The sequence below is a fragment of the Hemiscyllium ocellatum genome, chromosome 32 (genome assembly GCF_020745735.1).
Source record: "Hemiscyllium ocellatum isolate sHemOce1 chromosome 32, sHemOce1.pat.X.cur, whole genome shotgun sequence".
NCBI lineage: Eukaryota > Metazoa > Chordata > Chondrichthyes > Orectolobiformes > Hemiscylliidae > Hemiscyllium > Hemiscyllium ocellatum.
The window spans coordinates 27,538,042-27,551,367 of NC_083432.1; the positions used below are offsets into that span (position 1 = coordinate 27,538,042).

At 41.7% G+C, this 13,326-nt stretch overlaps 1 protein-coding gene and 1 long non-coding RNA gene across 3 annotated transcripts in view; one reads left to right on the forward strand and one right to left on the reverse strand.

Annotated features, from left to right (window-relative positions):
• Positions 1–12,033, reverse strand: part of LOC132830732 (uncharacterized) — a 31,186-nt gene extending 19,153 nt beyond the window's left edge. The window contains exons 1-2 of the long non-coding RNA XR_009646439.1: positions 11,835–12,033; positions 10,027–10,119 (exon numbers count right to left, since the gene is read on the reverse strand). This is a non-coding gene — a long non-coding RNA (uncharacterized LOC132830732). The remainder of the gene's footprint in view (positions 1–10,026; positions 10,120–11,834) is intronic.
• Positions 1,835–8,947, forward strand: LOC132830731 (homeobox protein DLX-6-like). Of its 2 annotated transcripts, XM_060848564.1 has the most exons (4): positions 1,835–1,856; positions 2,841–3,306; positions 4,034–4,227; positions 7,009–8,947. In XM_060848564.1, exons 2-4 carry the CDS (start codon positions 3,006–3,008, stop codon positions 7,258–7,260), a joined length of 747 nt encoding a protein of 248 aa, XP_060704547.1. In that variant the 5' UTR covers positions 1,835–1,856; positions 2,841–3,005; the 3' UTR covers positions 7,261–8,947. The 2 variants fall into 2 exon arrangements, with proteins under 2 accessions (XP_060704547.1, XP_060704548.1); XM_060848565.1 differs by lacking the exons at positions 1,835–1,856; positions 4,034–4,227 and having other exon boundaries at positions 2,523–3,306; positions 7,009–7,131.
• Positions 12,034–13,326: the final 1,293 nt, after the last annotated feature.

Sequence of the window (13,326 nt, forward strand, 5' to 3'; positions counted from 1 at the left end):
ACTGATATTATAATAAAATGCAGAAAATCCTGGAGAAATTCAGCAGGTACATTTCGAGTCCAGTATGACTTGCTCAGAACACCGAAATGATGGTATATTTATAATCCGTGTTTCCCAATCAATTAGCTTCCAATTTGGAATAATATTCCAGTCTTCGCAATTCGCCTCGAACTGATGAGTTAAAAGCCTTATATTTAATTTTTTTAAATGAAAGCAAGCAAAATCGCGAAAACTACTCCCAATTTCCGCAGACTGGTTGCACCTGTTATATAATTAACTATTTAATAGCCCGCTTCTCTCTTTTGTGAGTGAGGATCTTTTCTCTGCCTGGCTTTGAATGCCCGTTCTTGGTGCATTTGGAAAGCTGCAAATCATCTACTCAGCGGGAGAAAGCAAACGGAGCGAACCGGCCGGGAGTTTTACAATGAGGGCTTATTCATGCTGCACAGATCGGCTGTAATTACGGGCCGTTAGAAGGCAAAAAAATGTTAAAAACTGACTACACCCCGCAGAGTTCTTTTATTTTAAAAAGAAGCCATTTAAAAAAACAGTACTGGAACAAAGTATACATATAAAGGCAACACGCTTCAAGACAAGATGGTCGGGGAGTGGGTGGGGAGCTGGGGGAGGCGACAGGGAAACGTTTCGATTCATAGACCCCCTTGAGTTTTGTCCACACATGTCAACATTCACCTGCTCAGATCGCTACGGCAAAACTAGCCGATATTTGAACAGGGAAAACGAGGATTTTAACCGTGACGGGAAGCCCTCTGTGTGTGCGTGTGTGCATTGCCTGCACCTACCCTCAAGATTTAAAAAATCTCAAATTATTGGGAAAGAATGACTTAGAATCTGGAAGTTTAGCTTCAAGCTTTACCTTCACCCCAACCTCCAATGTTTTATGCTGAGTTGGGAAAGAGATATGCAAGTTATTTAAATGGGCCACGTGTCGGTAGATACTAGATTTTTAAGGTTCTCCAATTGTATTTACCAAACAGTTTGGGAATCAGTCATTCGATGTCGCATTGTTTTCTTTTCAGATTTGTTTTGTAAAAAGCCGACAAATAAATGGAATTCAGCATCGGACTTTTTTGGGGGGGATCTCTTAAAGATCGCTTGAACGTTTCTTTTTGTACAGTTCCCAGACCGTCGGAAGATCGGATTTCTTTCTCGCGTGTTCCGTTCCAAGGTTAACACGAAGACCAAACAAAGAACAGCTCAGGCTCTCCACATGCTTTCCAGCATCTTTGAGCCCTCCGGTGGGTGAGGCGGAAGCTCAGGTAGCGCTTTCACGCATTTCACACAGCCGTTAGCGCAAACTGTCACAACGCTTCTCATTATCTCCCACTGACACGCCTGGCTTAATAAAAAAGTCCCCCCCCCCCATAACTCTTTGACAATTCGTTCACCCTCTGTGCAAAAGTCGTTTGTAAATTGTCTCTCTCTACACACACACACACTATATATATATAAACCTACCCCAACCCGTCGTCGCCTTGACAATACAAGCAGCTAGTTATAATCAAATTGATCCAAAATATACATCCGAGCAATGATCCGCAAATCACCCGTTAATTTAATGGTACGCCAGAAGCGAACTCAACATAGCGGTGACAGAGAGGAGAGAGGACAAGAACAATGTACAGAAATTAGTAAACGATCTTGACTTGTTAAAACGAAGTTCCGGGGACTTGTCCCACCTACATTCACCAAGATGGAATCAAATGATCATGGCGAGATCTGACTCTGACGGGACAAATACCTGGTGTGGCCGAGACACGAGGCTGCAGGGACGGCAGTGACAGCGCCAGACAATTCGCCGCTTTGCGACAGGGCTAAAGATATTTATAGTTGAAGTGGGTATCACATGAGAATGTCATTTACATCGGTGCATTGATTAACAGATAGCGGAAGAGACCAGGTATAATTAAAGGGCAATATGTAAGGTATTTGTCCTAAACTGCACTTTAAAAATGCAACTTTTTTGCTTCTTTTCCTCCTACCCTGAAGTTTTTTAGAACGTGATGGAACAGATAGACTAGAGGCCGAAGGAACCCACGGCTACAAATAAATGCCATTGTAATGCTCCTTCACAGCGGCAGACTTTGTTTCGAGATCATTTTCATCCATTTTTTAAAAAGAAAGCATCCTGCCTCTCTAGTTAGATTGCAGTAATGTTGTATTTGAAACGTAAACTTTCAGAACGCGGCGGCATCTACACGGTTTTCCTATGTACTGCTGTATTCCCACCTCCAGTCTCTGCTTCCCAACCACCCACCTCCAGCCCCAAAATAAAACCATTCCTCGTTTTACTGCGCCCTGCTCAGTTTGTTTCAAACTCAACCTCGAGTCGTGGTTCCTGAGCTACGCATCTGTTGGCAGCTGGGGAGTTTGTTTGTTTATCAGGTTCTGTCACCACCCACACCCACCAACACCACCCCTCTATGTTCACCTCCCTCCCCCACCCACCCCCCCCCAAACTCAGCTCCCCACCCAAAGGATACATAGTGGCTGCCGCGCACAGGACAATTTTCTCGCATGTTTGTGTGTGTGTGTATGAGAGAGAGAGAGAGATTGCCGGTTATCTGGGACGGACGGGGCTGCTAGTTGCTTGAAGCTGGAGCGCTCTCATTAACCGAGTCCTAATTAAAGTTAATTAGGATCGCCGCCGGCGAGGTGATGTAATACGCCCGTCGTCCAATCACACGGCAGGAGACAGCCAATTGGATACGTTGGCATATCAGATCCATATGCATGAAGCAGCCATGCAAATCCAGAAGTTTTCCTGAATTTCACGGGGAATTCTCTCAACTTAAACCCCTGTTTTTTTTTCGACTCAGCCGTCAAGCGGGAAATTCGCCTCTGCTCGGGAAAATCGAGGGGGAAGACGCCTGGATTTGGGTTTTGGCGAGCGGCCCCTGGGTCAGTTTCATGTGGCGCGTCAATTCCTTGTCAATTTCCTGCACGCTGGTAATTCCTAGTCAGTCCCGTGCACTTCCTCGTTAATGATGACTATGACCGCGATGGCTGACGGTCTGCTAGCACCAGACTCATCCAAGTCGGCCTTTCTGGAGTTTGGTCATCCCGCTCAGCAGTCATCCCCTGGCATGTCCCATGGACACTACCCGGTGCACGGCCTGCACTCCAGCGGACACTCCCAACACGATGGCTCCTATTCCGGCGCCTCTTCCTACGGCAGATCGCTGGGTTACCCGTACCCGAGCTCAGTTAGCAACCACGCACCCAATCCGTACATGCCCTACCAGAACAGCAGCACTTTGGGCCACACCAGGTTAGAGGACTCAGGTAAGGACTCGGGCTCCGGCCACCGACTTCAAACTTACTGAATAAAAAAAGCAGTGTATCCGACCGCTTTCCCCTGTGGTTTCTGTCGCCACGCTGCAACTCAAAGCCTTTTTGGAGAGAGTGCGCTGCCGAGATTTGAGAGGCCTCGCTGATGAAATTATTTATGTGTTCATTAAACGAAAGGTAATTGCGGTCTTTAAATAGACAATAGGCAAGTGGACAGAACTAACGCTGGGAAATCAGAAGCTGTGTACAACTCTCCTGTTCCCTGTCCAAATAGTCACATTCACGGACCAGCGCTACAGCTAAAATGATCTATTGTTTGCCGAGAGATCCACTTTGACCAGGCTTTTTTGTAGAATTGTATTATCACATTGAGCAGTCGGGGCAAATATTCCCGACTTGGCAGACAAGGCACGCAAATGCTGCTTTTTTGTGTGCGGTAGAGTCAGCTCCGAGTGAGGGAGCAAGCCATAGACATCAGAACTGAGTTTCTGCAGCGCATCCAACACCTAACTTCGGTTCAAAGCATTACTTTCTTTCTCTCTCTCTCTCTCTTCGGTTATCACTCGCATCGTTAAACTTCCGTCTTTAATGGGATCATCCATTCCAGGCATGTAAATTTGATATTTTGTTTTGAGAGGTGGGTGGTTGTTGTTGTGGAGAGCAGATCGTGTTGTGGAACTGATATTCCCTAAAATTGCATTCTTTCCACTTTCACTCCAAGAGCACGAGAAATCGACTGTAATCGAAAACGGGGAAATACGATTGAACGGCAAAGGGAAAAAAATCAGAAAGCCAAGGACCATTTACTCGAGTCTGCAACTACAAGCCCTGAATCACCGCTTCCAACAGACACAGTATTTGGCACTACCAGAGAGAGCAGAATTAGCAGCTTCTCTGGGACTCACACAGACACAGGTAGGGTACTAGGCAGAACCAAGTCTCCCCTCTTTAGGGGTAGAAAGTCCATTTTCTTTTTTTGTTGTTTTATTTTAAAGCACCGTCTTGTTTGTTATTGGGGAAAATCAAACAGGCTATCTGTGTACAAACATAACCCCGTCTGCCAAACACAGATCAAATGTAAAGAAAAAAAAATCACCCCTCTCTGTTGGTAAAGGGAATGGAATTCGTCCAATTAGAATTATAAGCGATGAACTAAATGTTAAAAAGGAAACAGCAATAGACAAGACTCGCTGTGAATTCTTGGACGGTTCACCCGAGATCCGAACACATTTAAAGCTATCAGGGCGCTGGAATGTGTGCAGAAATTCCCACTTCAGATTCACTCAATGACAGCGTGTGCTGTAGAGATGCAAGAAGATGTAGCGTGGACTGAAACATGTTCCCCCCCCCCCCCCCCCCCCCACGTTCAACAAAACGGCACGGGATCTAATTACAGCACTGTATGTGCACGATGCCGCTTTAGAGAAATTTTGTTTTTGTCTAATTTCTAGAGGGTGTGGCGTTGGAAAATCCTGTGTTATGTCAAAAAAGCCTCTGTCGCTTCAACGGCACAGATTTTATTTTGTGTGGGGAGGATGTTGCAAAATTAAACGCTCATCGTTTACGCGCCAACTTTATCGCGAAAGGGTTTTTTTTCTTTCATAAAACGGGATGCATGTTAACAACTATTCTCCAGGAACTTGAAACATTTGTTTTGTGATTGGTAGCTCAGGGCGGAATAGTGCTTTTCCAGCGGCTACATGACTGCTGCGCCTTCCTCTTACTATCATTTCCCCAGGTTTTAAAAATGCTACATTCACCTATCCAAAATGGCCGTCTGCGATGAAAAGATAACCATTTCCAATTCTCCGAATTCATTCCAGTGCATTAGATAAATCCACACTGCAGGGATTCACAAAAGACGCGTTGCTTCCTCCACACAACTAAAATCATCACTTGTTTATAGACCCTCAATGGGCTGGTTTATTGAGGGTCTATAAACAAGTGATGATTTTGCGGAGAATTGACCCTGCATTGCTACAGTCCCTTCTTGCCAAATGAATGCTATTTGATTCAATTGTCTAAGTGTTTGTTTCAATTATTGCTGCATTATTTCTTTAAAATGTCGTAAGGATTTGGCTACAGCCTTTTGTTTTAGCTCTTAAATTGCTACCACAAATTTAGCGGACTTTCAAAACCCTTTATTTAGAACAATTGAAGGAATGATAGTTTGCACACACGTAAGAAAACTGAATACTGCCGCCCTCCGAATTCTGAGCAATTGTTCTGGGTGCTTGTTCTCTGCTCGATTTTTGTTGTTGTTGTTGTTGTCCTGTGGACAATTTACCCAAATAGCAGTAGAGCAGTTAAAGCAGGCAGGTAACGTGTTAGCGAGCGACACTTCGATATTTGGGTTGTGTCTGAACTAGAAATGCTCGCTATATATGATCGCCAGGTAGTTCTATCTGGAACATCTTAGAAATAGCGTCCTTATCCGGTTTACGTAAAATGAAAGTTCAAACAATCTATACTTTTTAAAATGCAGATTAGCTACAGATCCCACGGCCTACATAAAGGCACCGATTTTTTTTGACTAAAACAATTAATAATTGGACGCTTGATAGATTAGTATAAAATAATTTATATTCAAAGTTGTGCTTTTTGTGGATTTGTAATGCTGATTAAACGTTCAGAGATGTTGCATTAATCTGTTGACTTTTTTGTGTCACTTTCTTCTCCCTGAAGTGTTGGAGCAAGGGGAAAACAGACAGTAGTCCCCTTTAGCTTTTTTTTTAACACTTTAATCTTGCCTGAGGAACTAGGGTCTGCATCAAGTCGTTTTGCATTGGCAAAAGACTTGAAAACCTCGTAATAAGCAAGGACATGGGATTTTCAATGCAAGTTAAATTGCCATGAGCCAAATTCCTAAAATGCCACAGGTGCTCTGTCTCTAAAAAGATACCTTTAGCTTCAAGTTAAGCCATGACATCTTTACTAAGGAAGCAACACTTCTTTTTTTAAGTTGAAAAATTATTATCTATAATCAAATTCTACGAAAAAAATGTGAATGTTCGTCTTTATTATGGTCTGTAGGGCAATTAAAATTACCAGACGTTATGACTTATTACCGTCAATCTCTAGCTTTTTGATCCTACCTTTACTTGAGCTACGTTATACAAATTCCTAAATGGTTTTTAAAGAAACTGGACAGTGGCATATCATCTTGATTTGCATTTAGAACCGCCTGGGCAGTCTGTTAGCGTGTGTTTTATTTGTACTTTCCCATTGAAACCTTTCACAACTGCGTTATCTGAATCTTTAATATGCATATACCGTACTCAATTGCACTCAATTGCTTTTGGAGCTTCTAAATGTGAGTAGATAATTATTTACTCACGACCTTTTTGAGAGCAGCCTGTATGTTCGGGCAACAATGGCTTGACAAGATCATTGGGAACGGCTGCAGTAGCTTATAGTCTTGTGTATATAACACATTAACCATTTATAAGTATTAACAAATGTGAAACTAGTTTGTTTTTACAAAAAAAATCCCTAACATATTAAAAGCTAAATGGGAGTCCTTTTGGGGGTGTTTTGGCGAGATGAATGGATAAACACATAGACAATCGATTTTTATTAATTTTAAGTAAAACATTGGACTGGCTTGCATTCGGCAGAAGCCCAAAAGCGCCGGGTTAGCACATTAGCTTAGCAGTACGGTAAAATGTGATGCGTTTGTTTCTCATTTTATTTCAGGTGAAAATCTGGTTTCAGAATAAGCGCTCCAAATACAAGAAATTGATGAAACACAGTTCCAATGTGCAAGAAGGCGACCACCTGCCCACCTCCGCTGCTTTGTCTCCATGTTCGCCCAACATCCCACCAGTCTGGGACGTGCCCATGCCAAATAAGGGCTCCACTATGCCACCGAACAGCTACATTAACAGTTTTGGGTCATGGTACCCGCCGCCCCACCAGGACACCATGCCAAGACCCCAGATGATGTGATTAACCCAGAGTAGCATCATTCCCACAAACTTCTTAAAAAAAACACTCAAAACAATGTCACATGATTTGAAGTAGTCTTATGGACGAGAAAAGACGACTGAATCGACATAACAATGACTATATGCTTTCAGTCGTATCTAAACAGGTTTGTTCCAGAAATACAATGAGTATATAGAGTCAAACTCCTCTAATGAGTGCAATACACAGTTGTCGAATGTTTGTAATTCTATTGGAGTAGTTTGATGCGTCTATAATCTACGTTGTGAATTACAAAAAAAATCTGATTTTATACCTGTTCTATTAAACTCAATTTTAGTGTTTTGACAAAACAAAACTTTTTTTTACTCCAGGATGCAAATCCTTCTTAGTTGGGCAAATGCATGGGCTGTATTTCAAAGCGTTTACGGATAAACTAATCCAATCCCTTCTTTGGGCTCCTACCATATCAGCTTTCTTTTTTGTGTATTTTTATTTAATTACCGTAATTCAAGCTTGAAGCATGAATGTGTCATTTGCCAAATATGGCTTCAGTCAGATCGAGCTGCGAACACCTGGTTAATTGAAGAATATGCGGCTGGAATATTCAGGGTTTTTTTCACCCCCAAAAACGATCTGTTTAATGTGAAGTGAATTTGGTAAATGCACACATACAATCACAAAACCGGAATGGTTCAGCAAGTTTGGAAATTCGCGATGGATTTGATTGTTGATCAGAAATTCCCTTGAATTTCTGAAAAAAAAATCAATACCTCAAACAATAACCGTTTTCAAGATCCTGGAGGAAATATTCTATCTTTCCAACGTTTCCTGTATTTTTCAAGACAGTAAACGTTTGATTTGCACTGTATATAATTGAACTGGGACACTCTAAACTCCTATTTCCATTGAGATCTCCAATTTGTGGAACTGCTGTGGGCAGTCGTTCAGCCATGTTCAAATCTTTCAAATCTAACTGGAGGCGGAAACCTCTGGGCTGACTCGTTCCCACCGTTTGCAAAAGGGTTTTCAACAGGGTGCATGCACTCTGTGCCCATCCCTCCAGTCTCTCAACAGCAAACAATGCTGTTCACAATGAACGTGTTTTTTTAAAATTTGAAATACAGCCTATGTTGTGACATTAAAAAGCAAGCAATATGAAGGTAAACGATTTCTTGGAGAGCAGACAGCGAGGGAACATTACGTGTGTATATATTGTTTAATTAGTTGTAAATAGTGCATATGTATTATGTCTCATTATTCTAAGTAAAACCCGTGTTAACGCGATCAATCGAACCAATTTGGATAAATATGGCTACCCAATTTGATAGTACGTTTCTCAGGATTATAGAAACCGAAGCGTGTTAGCATTTTTCTAAAAAAAAGCAATGCCGACTTAACTGTGGATTTAACTGTAATTATGTGTAAAGGAACGACACAAGGTTTGCATGTAATTGATCAAACTATTCCATTCATTGCACATCCCGTCACAGTTTCTCGCTTCAATTTCCTTTGGGGTCAAACATAAAGAGGAACCTCGATAGAATTTAAAATATATAAATATATAAAATGTATGCGGCCATGTTAAAAAGTGGAGGAAACGTGACTTTTTTTTTGCATGACCACATTTTGGATTCGCCAAGAACTGGTGCATTTCTGGAAATGTTATTTGTCTTCATGATTAAAAAAAAACCTGGACTTTTAAAATGAACCTGTGGTTTTCAGTGTGGTCACCAAGGATTGTGCCTCTGTATTTCTCACAAGTGACAGAAGAATTCCTTGATATTGTGGAAAATTTGGTTTGAACAAAAAAAAATCGCAATTTGTCTGTGATTCTTGATTTTGAAACCTTAATGTGTTAACAACTGAGACATGTTGTCCCCTTTAAACTAATTATATATTTTGGGATGAGATAGTTGTAATGTTGGGGGAGATTTATTTTCTATTATAGGAGGGCACGTCCTATTAAAAAGGTCCTAACAGAGAGAGAAAAATAAAGTTAGTACTTGTCGTATGAGGAATAATTGTAGATGATAACATGTCTTTCCAATGTGCAGTATATGTATTGTCTGTTAAGTGATTCCGGCGGCTGTACATCATCTTGTACTACCTGTGGCCAGTCGATGTTATCACCAACGATCAGTATACATTCTCAACGCCCCAACATGTACAGTCAGTTGCACTTTTGACATTAATATTTTATCTTGATTTTCATTGCCATTCATCCTGATCAATCCTTCAATATATGCACCTAGATGACAGTTATTTAGTTTTCCGCTGTTTTAACCCCCTCCTTCTTTAAAGTAATAAAATGGTGCCAACGTCGAATCAGCAATGCGTGTGCCTTTCAATGTCTGCAGTACGTCAGCGGAGGCCGATCCAAAATCTGTGCTAATTCTGTTCTCAGTAACAATATTCACTGCAGGGGAATAGCACCTTTTGTACGGGCCGTGTTTTAGCCTCTCTCCCCGATATGTTACTAAACATCCACTATCATGCCTTTTGGATGTATTTCTAAGCGGAGTGAAGAGTTAGAGTCTGCTACAGTATATCCCTGATGAGCCAAGTAAATGATAAATCCGTCCTATCAAATGAGGTCGATTAAGATATAATATGTGCTGATTGCCAGTCAGGGCTAGCGGCCTTTAAGCCCTCGGGCTTGGAAGAATGTGTTCGACGTTTTCCTGGGGGAAAGAAAATGCTAGAAGCGAATAAATCTATATTCCTCGTTCAGCGGTCTGACAGATACACCTGTATCTAACATTCCCAATTAAGAAACTCATTACTTACCACGTGTCTCTGATCTCCACTTGTCAGGTCTCACAAACTACAACACGTATTGAAATCCATGGTTTGCTCTCCCAATTTTTTGTCAAAGTCAGTCTACAAGACAAGATAGTGGTGTTTACAGATTTTAATGCATAATAGCTCGCATGTCAAGCCTCCCCCCGTAACATCTGCACTGGAAGCCGTGTGCAAAGCCCACTTCTCTGCTATTTTAAGATTTTTTTTATGCTTGTGTGAAAAGGGCTGTAATTAGAGCAATTTTGACTGTAGCTCCCTGAATAAAGCGCTTTCCATCAAGATAATTACCAGCAATTTTCAGTCGCCTAAATGCGCTGCTTAATATGTAACAATTCCGAGTGGGGGGAAAAAAATGCGAATCAGGCAGATGCACCGGTTGCAGTTGGGCAGCCCAGATTTGAGTTATTATTACCTAAATTACTTGCAGGTGTATATTGTAATCAGCAAAATACTGATAAAGGAATATATATACAAAAGAAGTAGGATTGGATCGATAGTTTAAAAAAACAAACGAGGAAATCTGCATCACAAATGGCGCGACAACATCCGTTATAGAATTAGTGAACCGAGGAGACAATAGTGTTGCTGGTTCGTACCAGCCCCAGCCGTTGTAGATTATTTAATAGTAAACTGCTAAATAGTCCAGTGAAATTTGGTATCTCTTAACTTTCACTACCTTGTAGGAAAAATTGTAACTCCCCCCCCCATTAAGTAGAATATAGAACATTACAGCGCAGTCCAGGCCCTTCGGCCCTTGATGTTGTGCCGACCAGGGGGAAGCAATCTGAAGCCTATCTGGCATGTTAGTTCTTATCCTGTGAAATTGCAAGCGGTGGTATTAAAGTAAAATAAAATCAGAGAACAAAGATACAAGGATAAAATGAATTCAGTATCATTGGGTCTAAACTGATGGCTGAGATACAGAATAATTAAGTCACAAGCCAAGTGAAAGATCATGGGGTTCTGGGTTTTTTTTCTATCCCCTGTTGAAGTACACCCTCTTTTGTTACTTCAGATACATTATCACCTAAAACGCATCCTTTTCGTTTATTGACATATTCGGTCTTAACATATTGTAAATCTTATCCGTGATCCCTCTTAAACATTAGCATACATTTTTAAGTGACCTGCCTGGTGAGTTCGGCTTAGCCTACCCATTGACAGCACCAGGCCTGTAAGTAATTTTCATGTACTGGAATACTCAGCAAATAATCTATCAACAAACCAGTTTGGTAAAAGGAGGGGGAGGGGGGCAGATTATGCCCCGTTACACCCAATGCCTTTGGGGCAAATGGGTGATGGAGCACACCAGGGAATCATAAGTGGGTGTGGAATTATTTCAAAACTTGCATCTTGGCTGATGTAATCGAGGTAGCTTATTAGTATTTTTTTTCCCAAATCTCCATTGCCTCCCCCGTACACAACAGCTGCGTCTTTTGAAAAAAAATAATCCTGCCCGTTGTTTTCTGCAAACTATCTGTCCTAACGGGTCGACCACCGATACAAAAAAAAATGCATGACTAATAACATACCGAATCAGGTTGCTAAACGTTAAGAACGCCTTCGAGGCAAAAGAAACATACCACATGCAACCACAGGGGTGAGCAGAACACACATCCGTCTCCTACATCCAAACTTAACATGTTGACTTGAGATATTGCTCGGTATCTCAGCATTCCTCCCTTCTATGTAGCAACACCTTCAATGCACAGGGCAGTATATTTCTTAACTCCACTGAAGCAGATATCCTGTTTAAGAGAATACGAGAATCATAGGCGAAGGCGAGAGCTTACCTGCTATGGTTGGTGTTTACTCGGAAATTATTTTGCAGCCTGAACAGAATGGCAATTTGTCAGCCTCTTTTATTTTCTTCCCCTGAAATGCATGCGGTAAAAAAAATGGAGCTAACAACGCCGGTGCTGCTAGCTCTGGTTAAAGCTCCAAGTGTGAATTAATTCTGCTATCAGCGTCCTCTTTATATTCTCAGCTCAATTAGCCTTTATTACTGGCCATGTTTACTCATCGAGAGATGGGATAAAATGTGTTGAATAGAGAAATTGCTCATCTTTGCAAATTATAGGTAATTTCAAAGCTTGAGATTATAATAATAGCAGTCCAATCTGGACAGCCTACGTATAGTCTTCCAAACAGCATAATTACTGGAAAGGTTTAGGAACTCCAGAGAACTGAATTCATTATTTACTCTTCTCTTTGACGAACTTGGGGCTGTTTGATGAATACAAATCGTACAGATATAATTACAGTTCGGATTATTTTTTTTATTATTACGAGCCGCTGGGACACATTCTCCAGTAAATCTGGGAATGATAGTGCTTGTCCACAGTGAGGAGCCGAGATCAGGCTAGGCATTTATTCCCTCTTTTCTCTGTGGGAAGAGAAGAGGTTGGAAAGTGGTCTTTTTAAGGTGAGGTGAGGGATCTTTCAATGGGCTTTGTTAAAAATACTTTCCGCTGTAACGGTTCAAAGAGTTGTGAGGTCAAACCGGGTTCCGGCAATGTGGATGAAATTCTGCTGCACGCTTTGATGTCTAAAGATCAGGGGTTTTTAAATCGCGTGTACTAGTGATCAGGCTCGCCGGATCTCGGTATTTCTTTTCCGCCGATTGCAGACTCGGGAGGGGGCGGCAGCTCGAGCTCTCGACCCGAATCACACAGCGTGTTCACTTGACAGAACTGTCGGGACTGGGTTTCGTTTTAACCTTCCGCTGGCAGCCTTGCACAGAATCCTGGCATCATGTTCGAAATTGTCAATTCTTCGCTTTAATTGAATCAACGCTACAGCAGTACAAGGGGATTCATCACGATTCCATAGTTCCCAGGCTGAGGAATATTATTGAATGCAAATGGTGCCTTTCAGGCCGGAAAGGGTTACACTTAATTATTGCTCTTAGGGACGATGTTACATGCTAAATGTTATGTAATGATTCCAGAATGCTGTTTTATGCCATCTATTTCTTTTTTTTTAACGTGCACACCCCGTGCCGAAATTGGATACACTGCTTGCTTCCTTTCAACTCTAACCGTACATTCTAAATGTTGTCAGTGCAACATTGGCAATATTTGAAATCACGGACATTTTGCGACAATGAAACTGAAGCTTTAACCTTTTTTTTCCAATTATGCATTCCCCCATCTCACCCCCACCCTTCCCACTGAAACCCACCCGCGCCAGTTTCACTTTCTCTCTGTCAATGGGCGGGCTATTTTTAAGTCATGGCTCTAACCAAAGTATTTACGAGCTGCTTTTTGTACTGCAAAGCGTTCT